The sequence below is a fragment of the Procambarus clarkii genome, chromosome 17, assembly GCF_040958095.1.
Source record: "Procambarus clarkii isolate CNS0578487 chromosome 17, FALCON_Pclarkii_2.0, whole genome shotgun sequence".
In the NCBI taxonomy this organism is placed as follows: domain Eukaryota; kingdom Metazoa; phylum Arthropoda; class Malacostraca; order Decapoda; family Cambaridae; genus Procambarus; species Procambarus clarkii.
Window position 1 is genome coordinate 36,498,627 of NC_091166.1, and position 18,050 is coordinate 36,516,676.

At 49.9% G+C, this 18,050-nt stretch overlaps 1 protein-coding gene across 1 annotated transcript in view; it reads right to left on the minus strand.

Moving 5' to 3' along the window:
- Nucleotides 1-18,050, minus strand: part of LOC123772383 (G1/S-specific cyclin-D2) — a 46,106-nt gene that overhangs the window by 13,547 nt on the left and 14,509 nt on the right. Inside the window, exon 3 of the mRNA XM_045765481.2 lies at nt 14,353-14,509. Within this exon, the coding sequence (XP_045621437.1) occupies nt 14,353-14,509 (157 nt within the window). The remainder of the gene's footprint in view (nt 1-14,352; nt 14,510-18,050) is intronic.

The following is an 18,050-nucleotide window of genomic DNA, read 5'->3' on the forward strand; positions in this document are numbered from 1 at the left end:
GATGGATGGAAGAGGGAGTTAAAAGGCAGGGTTGAATAAAAGTAAGAGATGAGCGGGTTTAGGGGCAAGGGACGGAGGGGGAGGGGAGAGAAAAGTGGAAGGGGCACGTGTCCTCAGACTTGCACCTGGAGAAAAGTCCCGCTCACGTAACGGTCGGCCGACGCTGAAAGTATCGTTCATGTCTTCCCTGTTACCGGGCGTGGTGTTGGGTGTAACACTGTGAGACACCGAATGGCTGTTGAGAACGCTACCCCCCCCCCTTTCTTCTAGGATCACTCAGGCCCACACACATTCACAAGGGGAGAAAAATTAAACTCATTGTTGTGTATTTGAAACGAACTAGATCCAGAATGAGAACAAATAGGAAATTCTACCCTAAAAAATTGTATATATATATGTGTCCTATCTGCTAGGATCAGCGACTTGCGGTTTAAGAAACTCTTGGAGCGCCTTCGAGATGGTCTCATTCCTTAGGTCAGTATTCAGAAATATGAGACAAGGCGTAGGTCATCCGCAGCACCATAAACGTCTGGTCGTCGCGGTCCCCCACGACCCGGCGTGTCGTCCGACACGACTCTTGGCCACCTCAAGACACTGCTAACCAAGGATGACGTTCATGGGAGAATTGCTCTGCCGCTTCAGCGAGCGACGGAGGCGGGCAGCTGTGCTGTACAGGGGCCGGCTGACAGATCGAAACACCTCGCTAGCGAGGTCAGTGCTGAAGACTCGCCCAAGGGCATCGAAGTGGAGGAACGATGAGCTGAAGACTCGCCCAGGGGCATCGAAGTGGAGGAACGATGGTCAAGGAAGGTCCCTGCACATGGCTGTGTTTTGCAGTTCATTAACCTCGTTACTAGCCTCGACAGGGGTGGTCGACCCCATGCGCTCCCCGCACCCCTAAATTGATTCTGACGGCGGAACTAAATTGATCTTCCAGGAGCTCACAGTTGGGAGTAGCAAAAGAGACCTTGGCCGACTCGTAAGAGTTCAGTCAGTTGTCTCACTCAGAGCCACGGTCAGATATCTCAGGTGGGTTTGGTCAGAATTCACTCAAAGGCTTGGACAGAACTCGCCCAGAACCTTGGCAATACTCCTACTCCACTTGGCCAGGTCTTACCCAGGTTCTTGCGAATCTTGCGTGGTTCACGCCCACACAGGCAAGAACCGCGGCTTGATCGATATAGAGAACCTAATACCAGATTTCCCAACACATCGAGATACAAGTCAATTGGAAATTTTGTTGTTAAAAATAACTTTGCGAGAGCAGTGGTCATACCCTTCAAAACTGGGCCAGAAAGAGCCTACCGAGAGGCAGCTGGCCTGCTCCAGCCGGCCATAACGACGTTCTTGCGAATCAATTACCGGCTCCTTGATCCCCTCCCTCGGGCCAGATGCTAAACTACTCGAGGGCAACGACCCATTTACAAGTTAGACAACATTTAATTACCCGTAAAAGGATCACGGGACAAAAGATCAAGTCGAGAAGAAAAACTCAGGCATAGAATGGGGGAGAAATGGGGCGCCCCTCCCCACCACAATGGTGGTGGGGAGGCACACACACGCCCCACCACAAAACCACCAAACACCACCTCAATTGCCAATACACACCACCAAACGACCCAATCCATCACATTACCCTAGGACATATACCTATTTGATACTTGTGAGATCTACACAATTGGCACAAATTACGACTGAAAGGCACCTCTCTCAACTCTCATCAAATATTAATTGAAATGCAAGTTATTTTGTGTAAGACATGGACAATACGTCTACCATCCCCGCCTTTCAAGAAGAGATCCCCCACGATAGGGCACATCGGACGACAAAAGCCTAGAACCCACAATTTGGATCGGTATCTACGGCAGCATTGAAACTCCCTATAGGGAGAGGACGCCTCGTTCCTCGTGGTGCAGTAACCCAACCCCCGGGTCCAGAACCCCGGCTGTCGTCCTCTAATTCTTCCAGTCTCTTTCCTCACCCATTAGCACTATTATATCAGCTTCTTTAGGCGTACAATTCTCATTCACCCATAGACGAGGGGGGGTAATTACCAGTGTCTCATCGGAAACCGAGCACCTCCGTGTGTGCTGATGCATATAAGCCTGAGGAAAAGGGAGCCCTACAACGCCAACACTGAACGACATAGGGTCACATACACAGGGACCAAAAGAGCCAAAGCTCAACCCTCGCAAGCACAACTAGGTGAATACATACAATGATGTACATGGATATATATACACATACATATATGGACCAATATATTCTCATTAACGCAGGTTTTCAGGTATAAACTACATACAAAGACACTTTGAATGCTTTGAGACGGTCCCAATAGCGTTATCATGACAATGCATGCCGCAGGTATTCTCAATACCTCTGACATTTCTCCTGCATAGAAATAAGGAAATTGGGGACTCCATACACAGTTTCAAATATGGATATGATAAGAGCCCAGTAGGCTCGGCAACCTGTATACACCAGTTGCTTGACAGTCGAGAGGCGGGACCAAAGAGCCGTAGCTCAACCCCCGCAAGCACACCTAGGCGAGTTCCAGATGATGTTTACTACATTCCCAAGAGCATTACCTGTACTCAAGCCTCGGATCTGACCCACCAGGGAATAAGCCTTGGCTAGGCATCTTCCAGGACTGGGCATAACCAACCATAACCACAATAACATAAAGTAGTTCCTTGACAAATTAAAAGTACCGTTGTTCGTGATCCCGGGCAAAATGTAGCGGGTGTGAAGAAAATAAAGGAGGGTGATCTCGGGAGAGTTTAATATGGAGAAGAATCAAAATCCCCAGTGGAGATTATTGCCAAGATTCCACCAGACCTGCCTATCGGATAAGCTGCTTGACAAATAGCTGTGGGATTACCTACCTGGTAGTGAGAGATATAGGTGTGTGTGTGTGTGTGTGTGTGTACTCACCTAGTTCTGCTTGGGGGGGGGGGGGTTGAGCTCTGGCTCTTTGGGTCCGCCTCTTAACATCAATCAACAGTTTTTTTCACACACACCCCCAGGAAGCAGCCCGTAGCAGCTATCTAACTCCCAGGTACCTATTTACTGCTAGGTGAACAGGTGTGGGTGTTAGTAGGAATGATATCGACGAAGCCTACTTAGGACGGTGTTTGGTTTACAACGGGACTCATGGCTGACAGTCTGGACGCATGACAGGAGCAGCGGTGGAGGTGACAGGCATGACACAGGAACCCACCACATGACAGGAGCAGCGGTGGAGGTGACAGGCATAACACAGGAACCCACCACATGACAGGAGCAGCGGTGGAGGTGACAGGCATAACACAGGAACCCACTGGCCATATAATACGACATATAATTGTCAGAGGCGCTGGATGACTAACTTTTTAAAGGGACTCCACCCTACGCACGCGCGCTTGACATCCGCCCCCCCTAATCCCCCCCCCCCACACACACACTCCCACAATCCCACTAGCAAATACAACAATATTTCTCTCAGCTCAGTCTCCCAACACGGCCACCGTGCCGGATGATAAATATCCGGGTATCTATATACCCGGATAATAAATTTACATACATATACATTAGTTGATGTGTTAACTCTTAGGTATCTAAGCATCCCTTGCTGGGGTTTCTAAGCATCCCTTGGCTACCTAATTTCTACGTTCCTATCAAGTGAGAGAGAGAGAGAGAGAGAGAGAGAGAGAGAGAGAGAGGGGGGGAGGGGTTCAGCATCCCCCCTCCCCCACAGTCCTGCTCTGCTGCAGACCTGTGTCCAGGGTAATCACCGTGACGTCACTTCCCCCCTCACAGCCACGCGCTCTTCTGATTGGTCACCACACCTTACACGTGTCCTTCTTCCCCTCACCCGCACTATTACTCACACATCAGTAGCACCACTATTTTAAAACTGCACGAAAACGACACCAAACCCACGAATTAGTTGCAGAAAAAGGGACGAAATTCGCTAGTCGAATTGAATCAAGTCGAATCTTCGATTCCTGAACTGCCCCATTGCCCCTTACTTATTAGGGGACGGATCAGCTTCAATATGAGACTATCCCAGGGATAGGAAGCTGGGAGTGACTGTGGTGCTGGGAGGCTATCCCAGGGATAGGAAGTTGGGAGTGACTGTGGTGCTGGAAGGCTATCCCAGGGATAGGAAGCTGGGAGTGACTGTGGTGCTGGAAGGCTATCCCAGGGATAGGAAGCTGGGAGTGACTGTGGTGCTGGGAGGCTATCCCAGGGATAGGAAGCTGGGAGTGACTGGCGCTGGGAATCTCCCTCGGTACAGGATACAATAGATCAAGATTTCCCCTCTGGGGTGCGACAGGCCGATAGGCAGGACGGCCGGACGGTGGATAGGCTGAGCAACGTCCGTAGATTGCACGTAATGGACGCCATACACGCCCAAAATTGATAACCGGACACACATCCTCTCAATATCGGCCAGGACACACTCATAACCGGACACACATCCTCTCGATATCGACCAGGACACATTCACAACCGGACACATTCTTCCCATACTGGCCTGGAACCCAACATTTTAATCACTGGACTGGTGGTCCCAGAGCTGAGAGATATGAGTAACGAGGAAATACTATAAGAATGAAACCTAACGTTGTTGGATGACAGAAGAATTTGGAGACATGCTTACCACCTATAAAATCGCTAGTTACATTGCCGTTGGACGTAGGTCAACTTGCTTGCCATAATGAGTTGATCTTGATCTGTAAGATGGTACTAAGATGATGGTGTGGAAAGATACTTGCATCTGTCCTTAAAATCTCAAGATCTTTCGGCACAAAGATCAGCAAGATCTAAAACCTACACAGCCATGAGATAGTGTGACAACACACAGCTTGCAGACGCCATTGACGAACTCAGACGTGCCGAGTTCGAGTACACAGCTTGCAGACGCCATTGACGAACTCGGACGTACTGAGGTCGAGTACACAGCTTGCAGACGCCATTGACGAACTCAGACGTACTGAGGTCGAGTACACCACAGCTTGCAGACGCCATTGACGAACTCGGACGTACTGAGGTCGAGTACACAGCTTGCAGACGCCATTGACGAACTCAGACGTACTGAGGTCGAGTACACAGCTTGCAGACGCCATTGACGAACTCAGACGTACTGAGGTCGAGTACACAGCTTGCAGACGCCATTGACGAACTCAGACGTGCTGAGTTCGAGTACACAGCTTGTGCACGACATATAACCCTACTCGAGAAAATGGTTTCAGCCTCCCAGAGCGGGCTACGTTAGCTGTCTTCAGAAGGGTCGTAAAAAACAGGAAAATAAGCGAGACAGGGATGACAAAGGGGATATACAATAGATGAATAACGACCGGATTGAGAGGACCAGCTCAAAATGTCGAAGCTAGAACAGACAGCACTAAACCTCCAAGGAGAAGAGGGTGTGACAGAGGTACCTTAAAGGGGGGGAAGGGGGTAGTGTGGTTAGGACCATGATGGCGGTTGAAGGGGTGAAGGGGGTGGCGGTTTAGCCATTTGGTCAAGAGGGGCGGCGCCCCCCACGCCCTCACCTTCACCATATACACCCTAACATTCTCCCCAGACACCTCTAATCACAGCCAGCGACCTCGCCCACACGGGAGACCCCCTAAGGCTTTAGTCTCCCTACAACCCACAGGAAGTGACCTTTTAGAGACCTCACTACACCTAAGACGAGAACAAGAGGCAAGTTATCTCTCCTCCACTCTTGCTAATCCTTTGTCAAAAAGGAGGTGTTATTTCATAGGTCTACGCTGCTCACCTATGAAATAACGCCTCCTTTTTGACAAAGGATTAGCAAGAGTGGAGGAGAGATAACTTGCCTCTTGTTCTCGTCTCCATCTCACCAAGGAAGAGTTCAGAACGAGGCCGGAGAGGATTTCTCACCTGACAAGCAGAGATGCGGTCAGCCAGGATACCGGAACACCGCCACACCTCACCTCGGGCCCCTGGGGGTGTGGCGGGGCCCCTTGGGGTGTGGCGGGGCCCCTTGGGGTGTGGCGGGGGCCCTTGGGGTGTGGCGGGGCCCCTTGGGGTGTGGCGGGGCCCCTGTGGGTGTGCCGGGGCCCCTTGTGGGTGTGGCGGGGCCTCTGGGGGTGTGGCGGACCCCTGGATGGATAGTGGTGTCCTTATTCAAGTATATGGCCCCAAGCACGGCTCGCATGGGGCCCTTGGCGGTAGGTGGTGATGAGGAATTTAGGTGGGTTGGCCATGGGAGGGGCGAGTGCCCTTATCCTAGCCTACCAGAGGACCCAAAACAGAAAACGGGACAGTACGTCACTTTCACCAGCCGCTTCCATTTTCTAATATGACGATTTTTGGCCTTGTGTAACGCCTACGTGCGAAAAGGGACGTTCGTTGTAAGAGGACAGGTTGAGTCCACTACGGGGTCACCATAGCCCGTGCTACTTGGAACTTTTTGTTCCAAGTAGCAACAACAACAACAACATGACGTTGGGAAACGCTGGGAAAGGATGGTTATCTTGAGGTTATCTTGAGGTTATCTCGAGACGATTTCGGGGCTTAGCGTCCCCGCGGCCCGGTCCTCGACCAGGCCTCCTTTTTGTTACTCACACCCCCCCCCCCCCAGGAAGCAGCCCGTAGCAGCTATCTTAACTCCCAGATACCTATTTATTGCTAGGTAAACAGGGGCATGAGGATGAAAGAAACTCAGCCGATTTGTTCCCGCCTCCACCGGGGACTCGAACCCGGAACCTCAGGACTAGGAATCCGAAGCGCTGTCCGCTCAGCCGTCAGGCTCCTGGACTGACCACTTGGACGGTCAGGGTTTGAACGCTGACCCACAAGAGGCGAGTCCGCCCCTCCACCGTCCGTCCAAGAGGCCTTGGACGGACGTACCTTGAATTAGTGTGTAGACGAATAGTCTTGAGAACTGTTCAATCGGGTTAGGAGCCTTCGGAAAAGGCAAGCCCGTATCCGGACATCAGGACACTGGCGTAGGGAATTATCGGACACAGTATCGGCGTATCGGAGCGCTGGGGAGGGTAGAGGCGGTATCGTGGGTGATAATCCCGGTGTTCGGCGGCGGGCGGCGGTCCTGCCACCAGCGCCGCCGCGGCCCTTCCTGCTGATGTATGTGTGGGGAGGAGGGCGTGCCAGAGGGGGTGGGGGGATGGGCACCACCTGCCCCACCACACACACCTTGTTATTAGTGCACTGCCGCCGTCGCTGCCACCACTACAGCCGTCGCTACCACCACTACAGCCGTCGCTACCACCACTACAGCCGTCGCTACCACCACTACAGCCGTCGCTACCACCACTACAGCCGTCGCTACCACAACTACAACCGTCGCTACCACAACTACAGCCGTCGCTACCACAACTACAACCGTCGCTACCACCACTACAGCCGTCGCTACCACCACTACAACCGTCGCTACCACCACTACAACCGTCGCTACCACCACTACAAGAACAATCAGCGCCGCCGCTAGTCGCCACCACCAAACCACAGAGCAATACAAAAAATATCGCTACATGAAGCGACTATACCGCAACGCAACGTCCTTACATCTACAATAGGACCAAAAAAGCTAAATATATTAGAACATTAACATCTTATGAGAGGGACTTGATAGAACATCTTCTGAGAGGGACTTTGTTAGAACATCTTATGAGAGGGACTTGATAAAACACCTTCTGAGAGGGACTTGATAAAACACCTTCTGAGAGGGACTTGATAGAACATCTTATGAGAGGGACTTGATAGAACATCTTATGAGAGGGACTTGATAGAACATCTTATGAGAGGGACTTGATAGAACATCTTATGAGAGGGACTTGATAGAACATCTTATGAGAGGGACTTGATAGAACATCTTATGAGAGGGACTTGATAGAACATCTTATGAGAGGGACTTGATAGAACATCTTATGAGAGGGACTTGATAGAACATCTTCTGAGAGGGACTTGATAGAACATCTTCTGAGAGGGACTTGATAAAACACCTTCTGAGAGGGACTTGATAAAACACCTTCTGAGAGGGACTTGATAAAACACCTTCTGAGAGGGACTTTGATAGAACATGTTCTGAGAAGGACTTGATAGGACTACAAAGTCCAGAGTCGTGACAGTCCGCGTTCCTTCCTAGACTCGCGCTTTCCACTCCATCAGAATTTTGGTCGAGGCTTAGGCCCTGACCAGGAGCCTGGCGCAGGAGAGGCCGCCCCTACAGCACCTCGACACAAGGTCCAAAATACTACCCACGTCCTGGGATAGGCGGCCCGCCCTTCCACCCAGCAATATCATCACCCGATGCTACAATCTACCTCGGTCGAATTCCTCCTCCAAGACCCATTATAAGTGGGTGTGAGACAGCCGACCTCTGGGGGGTTTAAACATGGCGTGCTCGACTACCCCCGTAGCACATCTCGACGCTGCACAACCCCATGTATTCGACATACGCCAAGGCGTGAAAAGGGTGCGCGCACAAAGACATTCGCGTACACGCTGCCAGATGATCTGTCCTACGGGCGAGGTGGCGAGCCCCGTCACCTGGTTCGCGTGCTGCCCGCAGCCGCGGGCGACCACGATCTGGACACACCTAAACCACCCTCAACCACCACCACCACCACCACCACCACCACCACCGCCAACAACTACACAACCTATTACCAAACCCCGGGCTCTGGGACACCGGGAGAACTTGGCTATTGTCATTGTGTAGCTAAAGATCAGTTTCTGTGACCCGCTTGAAGTCTCCTTCTTCGCCGCTCGAACTACTACCCCCGTTCCTCCACTTCCAGGGGTCCCTATCAGATGGGGAAGATGTGAAGATGAAACCGCTATCATACATATATATCTCTGTACCTACACCTCTGTGTATCTACACAGCTGCTGCATCATACACCCCTCTGTACCCCCAGCACGCACCGTCTCCTCACTGTACCAGTTACAGGTACACCACTCCTCATTGTACCTGTATGAGGTATCCTCTCATCCGCTCCCCTAATCGGCCTGCTGCTCATCAATCATACCACCGCAGCCTCCTGGAACCCGGCGAAATTGCTTCTTGCAACTCACCTGCACAGTCTCCAGCTCCGTCAATCACCAGCAAGCCATCCATCCCAAAGAGACAGTGAAGCTGTCCCCTAGAGCAACGCGGAGCATGCCGGCTCCTGTTGCCGTTACCGCAAGTCTCTGGGCCACGCACAAACTGGTGTGTGCCACAGATGCATCTTCACCACAACAATGGCACGAAGTCTAGTTCGAAGTACCTGAACCAAGTCTCTTGCAAGCTAAGCATGACGGAACTCCACGTGAAATTTCGGGGATTTCAGGCCTATAAGGAGACCTGGTCGAGGACCGGGCAGCAGGGACGTTGAACCCCGAAATCATCGCAAGGATGGAGTGCTAAAGAATATCGGTCTACGTTGGGGAATTGGGGTACGAGGGAAGATAGATCAGGAGACTTCCCCAACCAGAAACTGGTCTCATCCACTCGTAACCTCCCCTCCTCCCCCCTCTCCCCCATCACACACAAACTGAAACTGGGGTCTAACCATGTTAAGGTCATCTGATTTATCTATTGTACAGCACCACCCTCCCTGCTAAGCAAAAATGACACGAAGAACCAGTTTTCAGCTTCCTGGGAGATGTTATTGTTGCCCTCCTGGGGGAGAACTTGTTCAACCTTCAAAAGGGGGAACATTTAAGTCTTAAAAAGATTAGGGGAAGGAGGTGGGGGGGGGGGGGAACCCATTGTTGACGAATCCTAATGTACTTCAGAGACTGGCTAATCCATAGATCTGCAGTGTTGCTGTGTGAGTGATTTATAAATAATATCCTAATGTATATGATCAGATTAACTAATCTCCTAAACAGGAGATTAGTCACAATAACGTGGCTGAAGATTAGATGACCAAACTATACATCAGAAAGTAGAGAAACTACGACGTTTCGGTCCGTCATGGACCATTATCACCTCTGGTAATCCTAATACATAGCCCTAATGTATATACACTGTCCTAATGTATAAATACACTGCCCAAATACATATACACTACCCTAATATTGCAACTGACAGGCCTTAGTGGAACTTGTAAAGAATAAATATGTTCATTCACTTGTAAAAGCGCACAAAAAAGTTCATGATCCAGTGCTCACTGAAGGAACTTTTTTCCACTCAAAAGTGGAGTGGGGATTTTTTTTTTTTTTTTTGGCCCAGGCTGGAACAGTCCTCGTGGAGGGGTGGAGTGGGAAGGGAAGGGGTCACGGGAAAGGGGAGGGCTTTGTGGAATGAAGGGCGGGGTGTGGGAAGGCAATGGAGGTGTGGGAGAGGGAGGGGAGGGGGGAAGGAAAGGGGGGAGGCAAGGACAGTGGAGAGCAGGGAAAGGTAAGCATGGAAAAAAAGGAAGAGACGAGAGAGGAAAAAAGGAAGAGGTGGGGGGAAAAAAAAGGGGGAGGGGGAAGAGGAATAGGAAAGCAGGGTACGAAGGTGTACCCAAGACCCATAGAAGACGAAGGAGAGGGCGTGTAGCAGCAGGGGTCAAGTTCCTGAGAGTACCTTGCCTACCAGTGACTACAGAGCTAAGGAGGCAGGTCTACCTCTCCACGGCACTGCCCTAATGCCCTGCCCTGCCCATCCCACCCCCCCCTCCCCGTCTAGTACCCTCGTACAAACAGGCACAACAGGAACCACTGTGCCCACTTTCCTGTCTCTTTTCTCACCCTTTTCATTGCAGTTCACCGCCAGCGCCCAACACGGCGGACTAGCGAGACAGCCTCCAGAGACTATCCTCAGGCCTACACAACTCCGGCTGATGTGTATATGGCCTTAAAAGTCGATATAAATTAGTAAGCACAAAGCCCAGAGGTCACACAACACCTCCCCCACAAGGAGGCCGGCATTCCGACCCGGGCTCGCGACACCTTCGCCCATACACTAAGCTACTTTATGCAAATCAGAGTGGTGCTTCTCAGTTTGTTTTGGACGCGGCTCTTGTGGGTAGGGATGGCCCTGTGCGTACAGCTGGGCAAAGGTGTATATATATATTCAAATGCTAATTGAAAAAGAAAAACGGTAAATAAGCTCTGACCCTTAGGAGAGACGCAAGAAAAGGCAGAAAGGTCGCGGAAGGAGCATATTTAAACGGAAGAGAAAGGGCAGGACGATAAAATGTTTCATAAACATTATAAACAAGGTTCAGAAAAAGGGAGGTACTGCAAACAAGTTTCAGGAAGAGAAAGGGGGTTGATACACCTTTTTAATTGTCCATGTTTGAGTTCAACGAGTATCTCCCTTCAGCGATGGAGACATAAGTAGGTTCAGATATAGAGCACCCCCCAACCACACACACACACACACACAGCAGCCCATCTCTGACACACACTCACCCCACACACACAACTGCTCCTCTGACACACTTTAACCCCCACCCAAGCAGCTGCCCCTCTGCCACACACACACACACACACACACACACACACACACACACACACACACACACACACACACACACACACACACACACACACACACACTAAACTGCCCCCTCACAAACACAAAAACTATCGTTCAAGAAAAAAAATAAAGAGGCTCGCGAAATTGACATAATGTCCCAAGTTCAAGTATGTTTATTGAGATAAGCAAGAAATACATCTCAAAGGGATAGAGTAGCTTAGGCTATTTCTACCCCCCCCCCATAATGTCCCGTTCTCTGTCCGTGGGTCCTCTATAGTACGTTAGAATAAGGCACTTTAGTACGAGTTTCCTGACGTTGGAAGCGCTCGCGATAACAGGTTGAACACAAAAGACATCTTCAAGACAACAACCATTCGACGCCATACGGGCAAAACACGAACAAGCTGACGCTCTGTCTAGTCGTGTTAATTAAATAGGTCCTGATTGACCAGGAGTCATTGTCAACACACGAATCACAAACATCGCCCTAAAACTCCCCTTTTTCCTATCAAAAAACTTTTGAAACCGGAGAGCAGAGCAACGCTACACGCAGAATCCTTAGACTTCCATCACCCACATGCATAGGAAGACAATGTCACTCATTATCTTACGTATTTTGCTTATTTTAAGCTGGCGATTATAATGTTTACGGTCGAAAAACTTTCCTTTTGAGGAACGATATAATATTTTTTAGGATCTTGTATTTGTCACAACTTTTTTTTTTAGAGAGGAGTGTGTGTGTACACAAGTGGTACTTATGTCGACCGGGAGCAGCGAGCAGGGCAATGCGTATATACGCACCCGAGGCTACTTTACTATGCCAATAGGCCTTAATGGAGGAGTGGGTAACCCCACACCAGCTCCAGCAGGAGGCTGGTAGTACTGTGCTGACTCTCAGGTGTCCGCCCAGTACTCTTCCCCCCTCCCCTCCTGGTACCTCTCAATCCACTCCCTCCCCCCTCTTGGTACCTCTCAATCCCCCCCTCCCCCCCTTACCATCTAATTTACACTCCTACGTTCTATATCCTTATCTTGACCCCTTTCTGAGTGCTATATAGTCGTAATGGCCTGGCACTTTCCCTCTATAATTAATTCCTTCCCTACTACGCCCTATAGCCATAACGGCTTGTCGCTTTCTTCTCATACTTATTGCTTCGTTTGGTCCTACGCATGCGCCAAGAGCTAGGAGGCGTCTGCGCCAAGAGGCTAGGAGGTGTCTGCGCCTGTCCCAAGGGCTAGGAGGCGTCTGCGCCAAGAGGCTAGGAGGCGTCTGCGCCAAGAGGCTAGGAGGCGTCTGCGCCAAGAGCAAGGAGGCGTCTGCGCCAAGAGCAAGGAGGCGTCTGCGCCAAGAGCTAGGAGGCATCTGCGCCAAGAGGCTAGGAGGCGTCTGCGCCAAGAGCTAGGAGGCTTCTGCGCCAAGAGGCTAGGTAACCTAGCGGGTCTCTGCGACACTAGCATGGTGGTTGTCGTGCGATCAACTAGACTTAATAGGCGTATTTGTCCCTCATACAATACACCAGCCGCCCAGCGTACGCTCTATGGGACTCTGGCGGCTAGTTTTGATAGGTGTATTCACGTGCATCTGCTAGGCTACGCGCGCGCTGATTGGCCCGTGGCGAGTGTCAGCTGGAGGTTCCTGGGCGCTGATTGGGCGGCGGAACGCGCCAAGTTGCGGGTGCCTACAATGTAGTATATATTTATAACCAAACGAAATAGAGCAACACTGATAATATTTTTCGGTATATTTACAATTTTAATTGATAGCGGTCAGTTCTCTTTTCATATTTTTCCAAAAACTACGCATTAATTTCCCACTAAACTCTCAAAACGACCAGAGGAGCGGACATATGTCGTGAACGTCCCTCTCATTGGCTGATCGATCGGGAGGGGTCGAGGCAATTCGCTCAGGAAAGGCGGTGGTGTTGATCTGCACTATCTACCTGACTGTAACAATCAAATTCACCTACAACTTTTAGCATTGCTGGCATGATACTCGATTGCAATCGTTGCACGAGGCTGCAACTAGGCTTTGGGAAAGGGATTTTCGAGGCAGTTCGCTTCAAACGGCGACATGTCACCTTTTCCCCCCGCAACCGCAATAGGTAAAAACTCCAGCCAAAGCGGTCACCCCACATCCCAACAGAGGACAGGACCCACCTGCGCACGCGCGTGTGCGTGTGTGTGTGTGGATTTTTGCCTCATAATGAGCACTGCCTCACATCAAGAGGGGGACAATAAACTCAAGAGCCGTGACAAAACATGCAGATAAGCTGTCAAATCCCAGCAGCTGCTGCTGGTAGCTCTCTTGCCATGTTTATCAGTCAACTTGTATCTAGTGTCAACACAACACAGAAGCACAGCGCCCAGTGACACGATCTACGATAACAGATTAACAGTGAAGAACAGTGTTAAAACACTAATCTGCCACAGCCAAATACAATTCTTTACCGTGATGCCCATTAGGAAATTCTGCATAGACTTGTGGAGTTTTTCGACAAAACAGCCAGTTCTATGATGCTAACTTGTTAGCAAAAAGATCAGAAACTCGTGGCTAGAACAGCAATTCAAGCATTCAACAACAGGCTGTTGTTAATGAATGCTTGAATGGGGGATATCAAGGGCACTTAATACCACACAATAGCTACCTACGAGCAAGGAAAACAAAAGGTATACAAATAAATAATGAATATGAAAACCTTAATATCCTTTCTTTTACTCCACACTTCTGGAAAAAAAACTTACAATGTCCTTTAGAGAACATTGTAAGTTTTCTACAATGTTCTGAGGGACGTCGACCAGGAGGCCTGGTCGACAACCGGACCGCGGGGACGCTAAGCCCCGGAAGAACCTCAAGGTAACCTCAAAGTAAAATTGATTAAAAAGAAGAATAAATCTTTAAAAATGAATCTGGCGCTTACCTGTAACAGCGAGAGCGATGAAGGTATTGGCATGCTTTCTGACAATGGGTTCGCTCCCTACGCCAGGAACCAGCGGTAGAAGATGATCTACGAAGTCGCAAGCCGTAATGGGAGCCAAGTCCCACCCAAGTTTCGACACCAACAGAAGTTCCCAACTCTGAAAATAACCAAGAAAAAAAAACATTAGATAACAGCACTCAATGAAGGCACTCAAAATACTTACATAAAACAGGAGGCATAATTCCAGTAGGTTTTCGTAGGGGTGAAATGGGAAGAAGGGGTGAAAGACCACGCCCATTTCCAATTACCCATCAAAAAACCATATAGCCTGAACAATCAAAACATAAGAGGAAAGGGGGGAATGGGGGGGTCACTATTACTTTTCACACTCTGGCCACAGTGAAAGATAAAAGGTTGCCTGGGGTAGGCCTAAGGCTTTCTGGCACACAAGAATGGCAACGAAGGCGGCCTGGGTCTGCCATTCTTGCCCTACGGTCGGACCGCCTGCGCAGTGCCCTCTCTCCCACCATCAACCTGTGACGGGGTCATCATTATGTGTGGAGCAGGTACCAATTTGGCCGTTTAGGAAAATAAAAGACTAAAGGGGAACCGAGAAAATAAAAAAAAAATGATGTCAAGAAAGGCTTTAAAGGATCCAAGTGATGTACTCGAAGGCCACCTGACAGCTGGGTTGACAGCGCGTTGGATTCGTAGTCCTGAGGTTCCGGGTTCGATCCCCGGTGGAGGCGGAGACAAATAGGCAAAATGTTTCTTTCACCCTGATGCCCCTGATACCTAGCAGTAAATAGGTACCTGGGAGTTAAGACAGCTGCTACGGGCTGCTTCCTGGGGGTGTGTAACAAAAAGGAGGCCTGGTCGAGGACCGGGCCGCGGGGACGCTAAGCCCTGAAATCATCTCAAGATAACCTCAAGAGAAGTGAAAAAGCTGCATCGTGTTAGTTTGTGAGAGGAATTTAAGAGTTTTAAATTAAGATCTTAATTTTTTAAGATCTAATTTAATTAAAAGATCTTAAGATCTTTTAATTTAAGATCAACCAGGTATCAACCAGCATGATGGAGGGAAGGGAACAGTTGACGGAATAGCAGTAGAGAGCGTTAGAGAGCAGTAGAGAGCGTTAGAGAGCTGTAGAGAGCGTTAGAGAGCTGTACAGAGCGTTAGAGAGCTGTAGAGAGCGTTAGAGAGCAGTAGAGAGCTGTAGAGAGCGTTAGCGAGCGTTAGTGGGAGGCTCGCTCATCAAGCGAGCTTCCCACACACTTCTAACGACTCACTTTACTAGTGTAGTTATTCTCCAGCTTCAACCCCCAGCAGATAACTAAGCAGTTAAACTTTATCATTATGACTTTTTGATGAGCTAGGGGTAGCTACGGTGGAAAGGTCTTAGCTATTAACTCGGTGTATCTGGCAGATGTTCCCGGCATCAGCAAAATGGCGAGATGGTCAGGCTAGGCTAATTAGCCAGCGATACTTGTTAGAGAATACACACACATACTCTCGTTGGCTCTTTGGCGGGAGCCAGAGCCAGAGCTCAACCCCCTGCAAGCACAACTAGGTGAGTACACCTTGGGGGGGGGGGCCGAGGTAGAAATAAATTGGAAGTTTCTTTCACCCTGATTCACCTGGCAGTAAATAGGTACCTGGGAGTTAGACAGCTGCTGCGGGTTAGTTCGTGTGTGTGTGTGTGTGTGTGTGTGTGTGTGTGTGTGTGTGTGTGTGTGTGTGTGTGTGTGTGTGTGTGTGTTAGAAATATATGTAGTGAACATAGATGAAAGATTTGGTTAGAAAGGCGAGGTTTGCCCCCCCCCCCCCCACACACACACCACCTGTTGATTGGCGGTTGAGAGGCGGGACCAAAGAGCCAGAGCTCAACCCCCGTAAGCACAATTAGGTGAACACACACACACACACACACACACCGTGGTTCAAGCTGCTGAGCCACACACCACGCTTCCTTAAAGAGTAATCTAAGGCCCTAGACACAAAATGCTCAAGTCAGTATATCTCTCCAAGTCTCAACAACTGTGTCAGAATGAGCCAATTGGCAACGTATAAACTATAAACTGGCTTCCTGGCTATAAGGTCACTCGACCGTTCTACAGGTCAGGTCAGGTCACGCCAGAGATGCCGACATGTGTTTTTCCTGAAAGATTTGACTACAATCTCATTAACGAACAGACCGAAAACGTGTAGTTTTGTGGATAGTGTCTTATTTGATGGTGATGTTGGTTGTGGTTCTGGAGGAGCTGTCAAGAACTGCCTGCGTGATGCCTGGTTATGTAAGCCTTTCAGGGGCAAGGGTTCACCTACACCTTCCAGGGACAAGGGTTCACCTACACCGACTAAGACATCCAAAACGTATCAATAATGAATTCATTTCTATAAACGTCACATTAAGTCTCTGTAATTTCACCAAAGCGCTCATTTGGTCTATAAAATCACGAGTCTAAGTCGTTCAAGACGATCCGAACAAAGCCAAGCCCTGATTTAAAGGCAAATGACCACGGGGTGACCTCTGGAGGAGGGATTAAAGAGGTCATGTCACTCGCCTCGACCTGTGTCGAGGTCAGACCCATTTATCTCCACACTTAACACGTGATCCTGTGAGGCTAACGACCCCTCGAGGGAATTGGGACCCCCCGAGAAGATTAGGTCATGTGTCTTAAATCTGAGATCTAAGGTCATGTCTGGAGCCAGTAGGAGTAGAATTACAAGTTGGCCTTCTCAACTAAACGGTCAACTTGATACAGTGGATCAAGTTGAAAGGGATAGACGAACACGCCATCTATCAGATTCCACGCATCGGGAAGTTTCGGAGGGCAAACTAAAATGGAATTTGAAAGCTGCATTTGGTCAAGATAGGGATGGCAAAATTGAAAGTACACACAGAAACCACAATAGCGTGATATATCAGATGAACACCACGGCCCTTGTGGATTTGTTCTTAAAGTTGAAGGTGTTTTGGGGTCCAAGAGACTCATGGAGTTTGGGTTGGACTTGTGGGCTGTCCTATGAGGCTGGGTTGGGAGTTAACCCGATAGGGTGGTTGACTAATAACCCATGGGGTGTGGGCGGCACTGTGGGCTGACCCTTGCGGTGTGGGCGGTGGTTGTCGATTGACCCAAGCGGTGTGGGTGGAACTGTCGATTGACCCAAGCGGTGTGGGTGGAACTGTCGATTGACCCAAGCGGTGTGGGTGGAACTGTCGATTGACCCAAGCGGTGTGGGTGGAACTGTGGACTGACCCATGTGGGTCAACTCTGCCTTATAAGCACTCCCCTTACTGAGACGGCTAAACACCATCACGCAGCAACCCAAGAGTAGGCTCCGCTCGTCACACCAATGGGGGAAGAGTTCAGAAGGGTTAAATTAGCATAATCAAAGCAGAAACAGCTTGTTTGGGGTCGAGGTTTCTGCCGACAGCTGTGAGGCCCTTCAGTCTCCTGCAGCGACCTGTCTTAAACTTCCACTTCTTGCAGAACACTCATCCTCTCCCCTGGCTCCTTAGCCCCTGTCCCCTACCCCCTTGTGGTAACAGCTGTTGCTCCTGGACACGCCCAAGGTGTGAAAGAGAGAGACTGAGCCCCTCACAGCGTTCAGTTTACCCTACAAACATGTCCGCTTCTGCTTCACCGCTTACCACACACATACAGCCCGGGACAGGGTTATGGAATGCAAACAT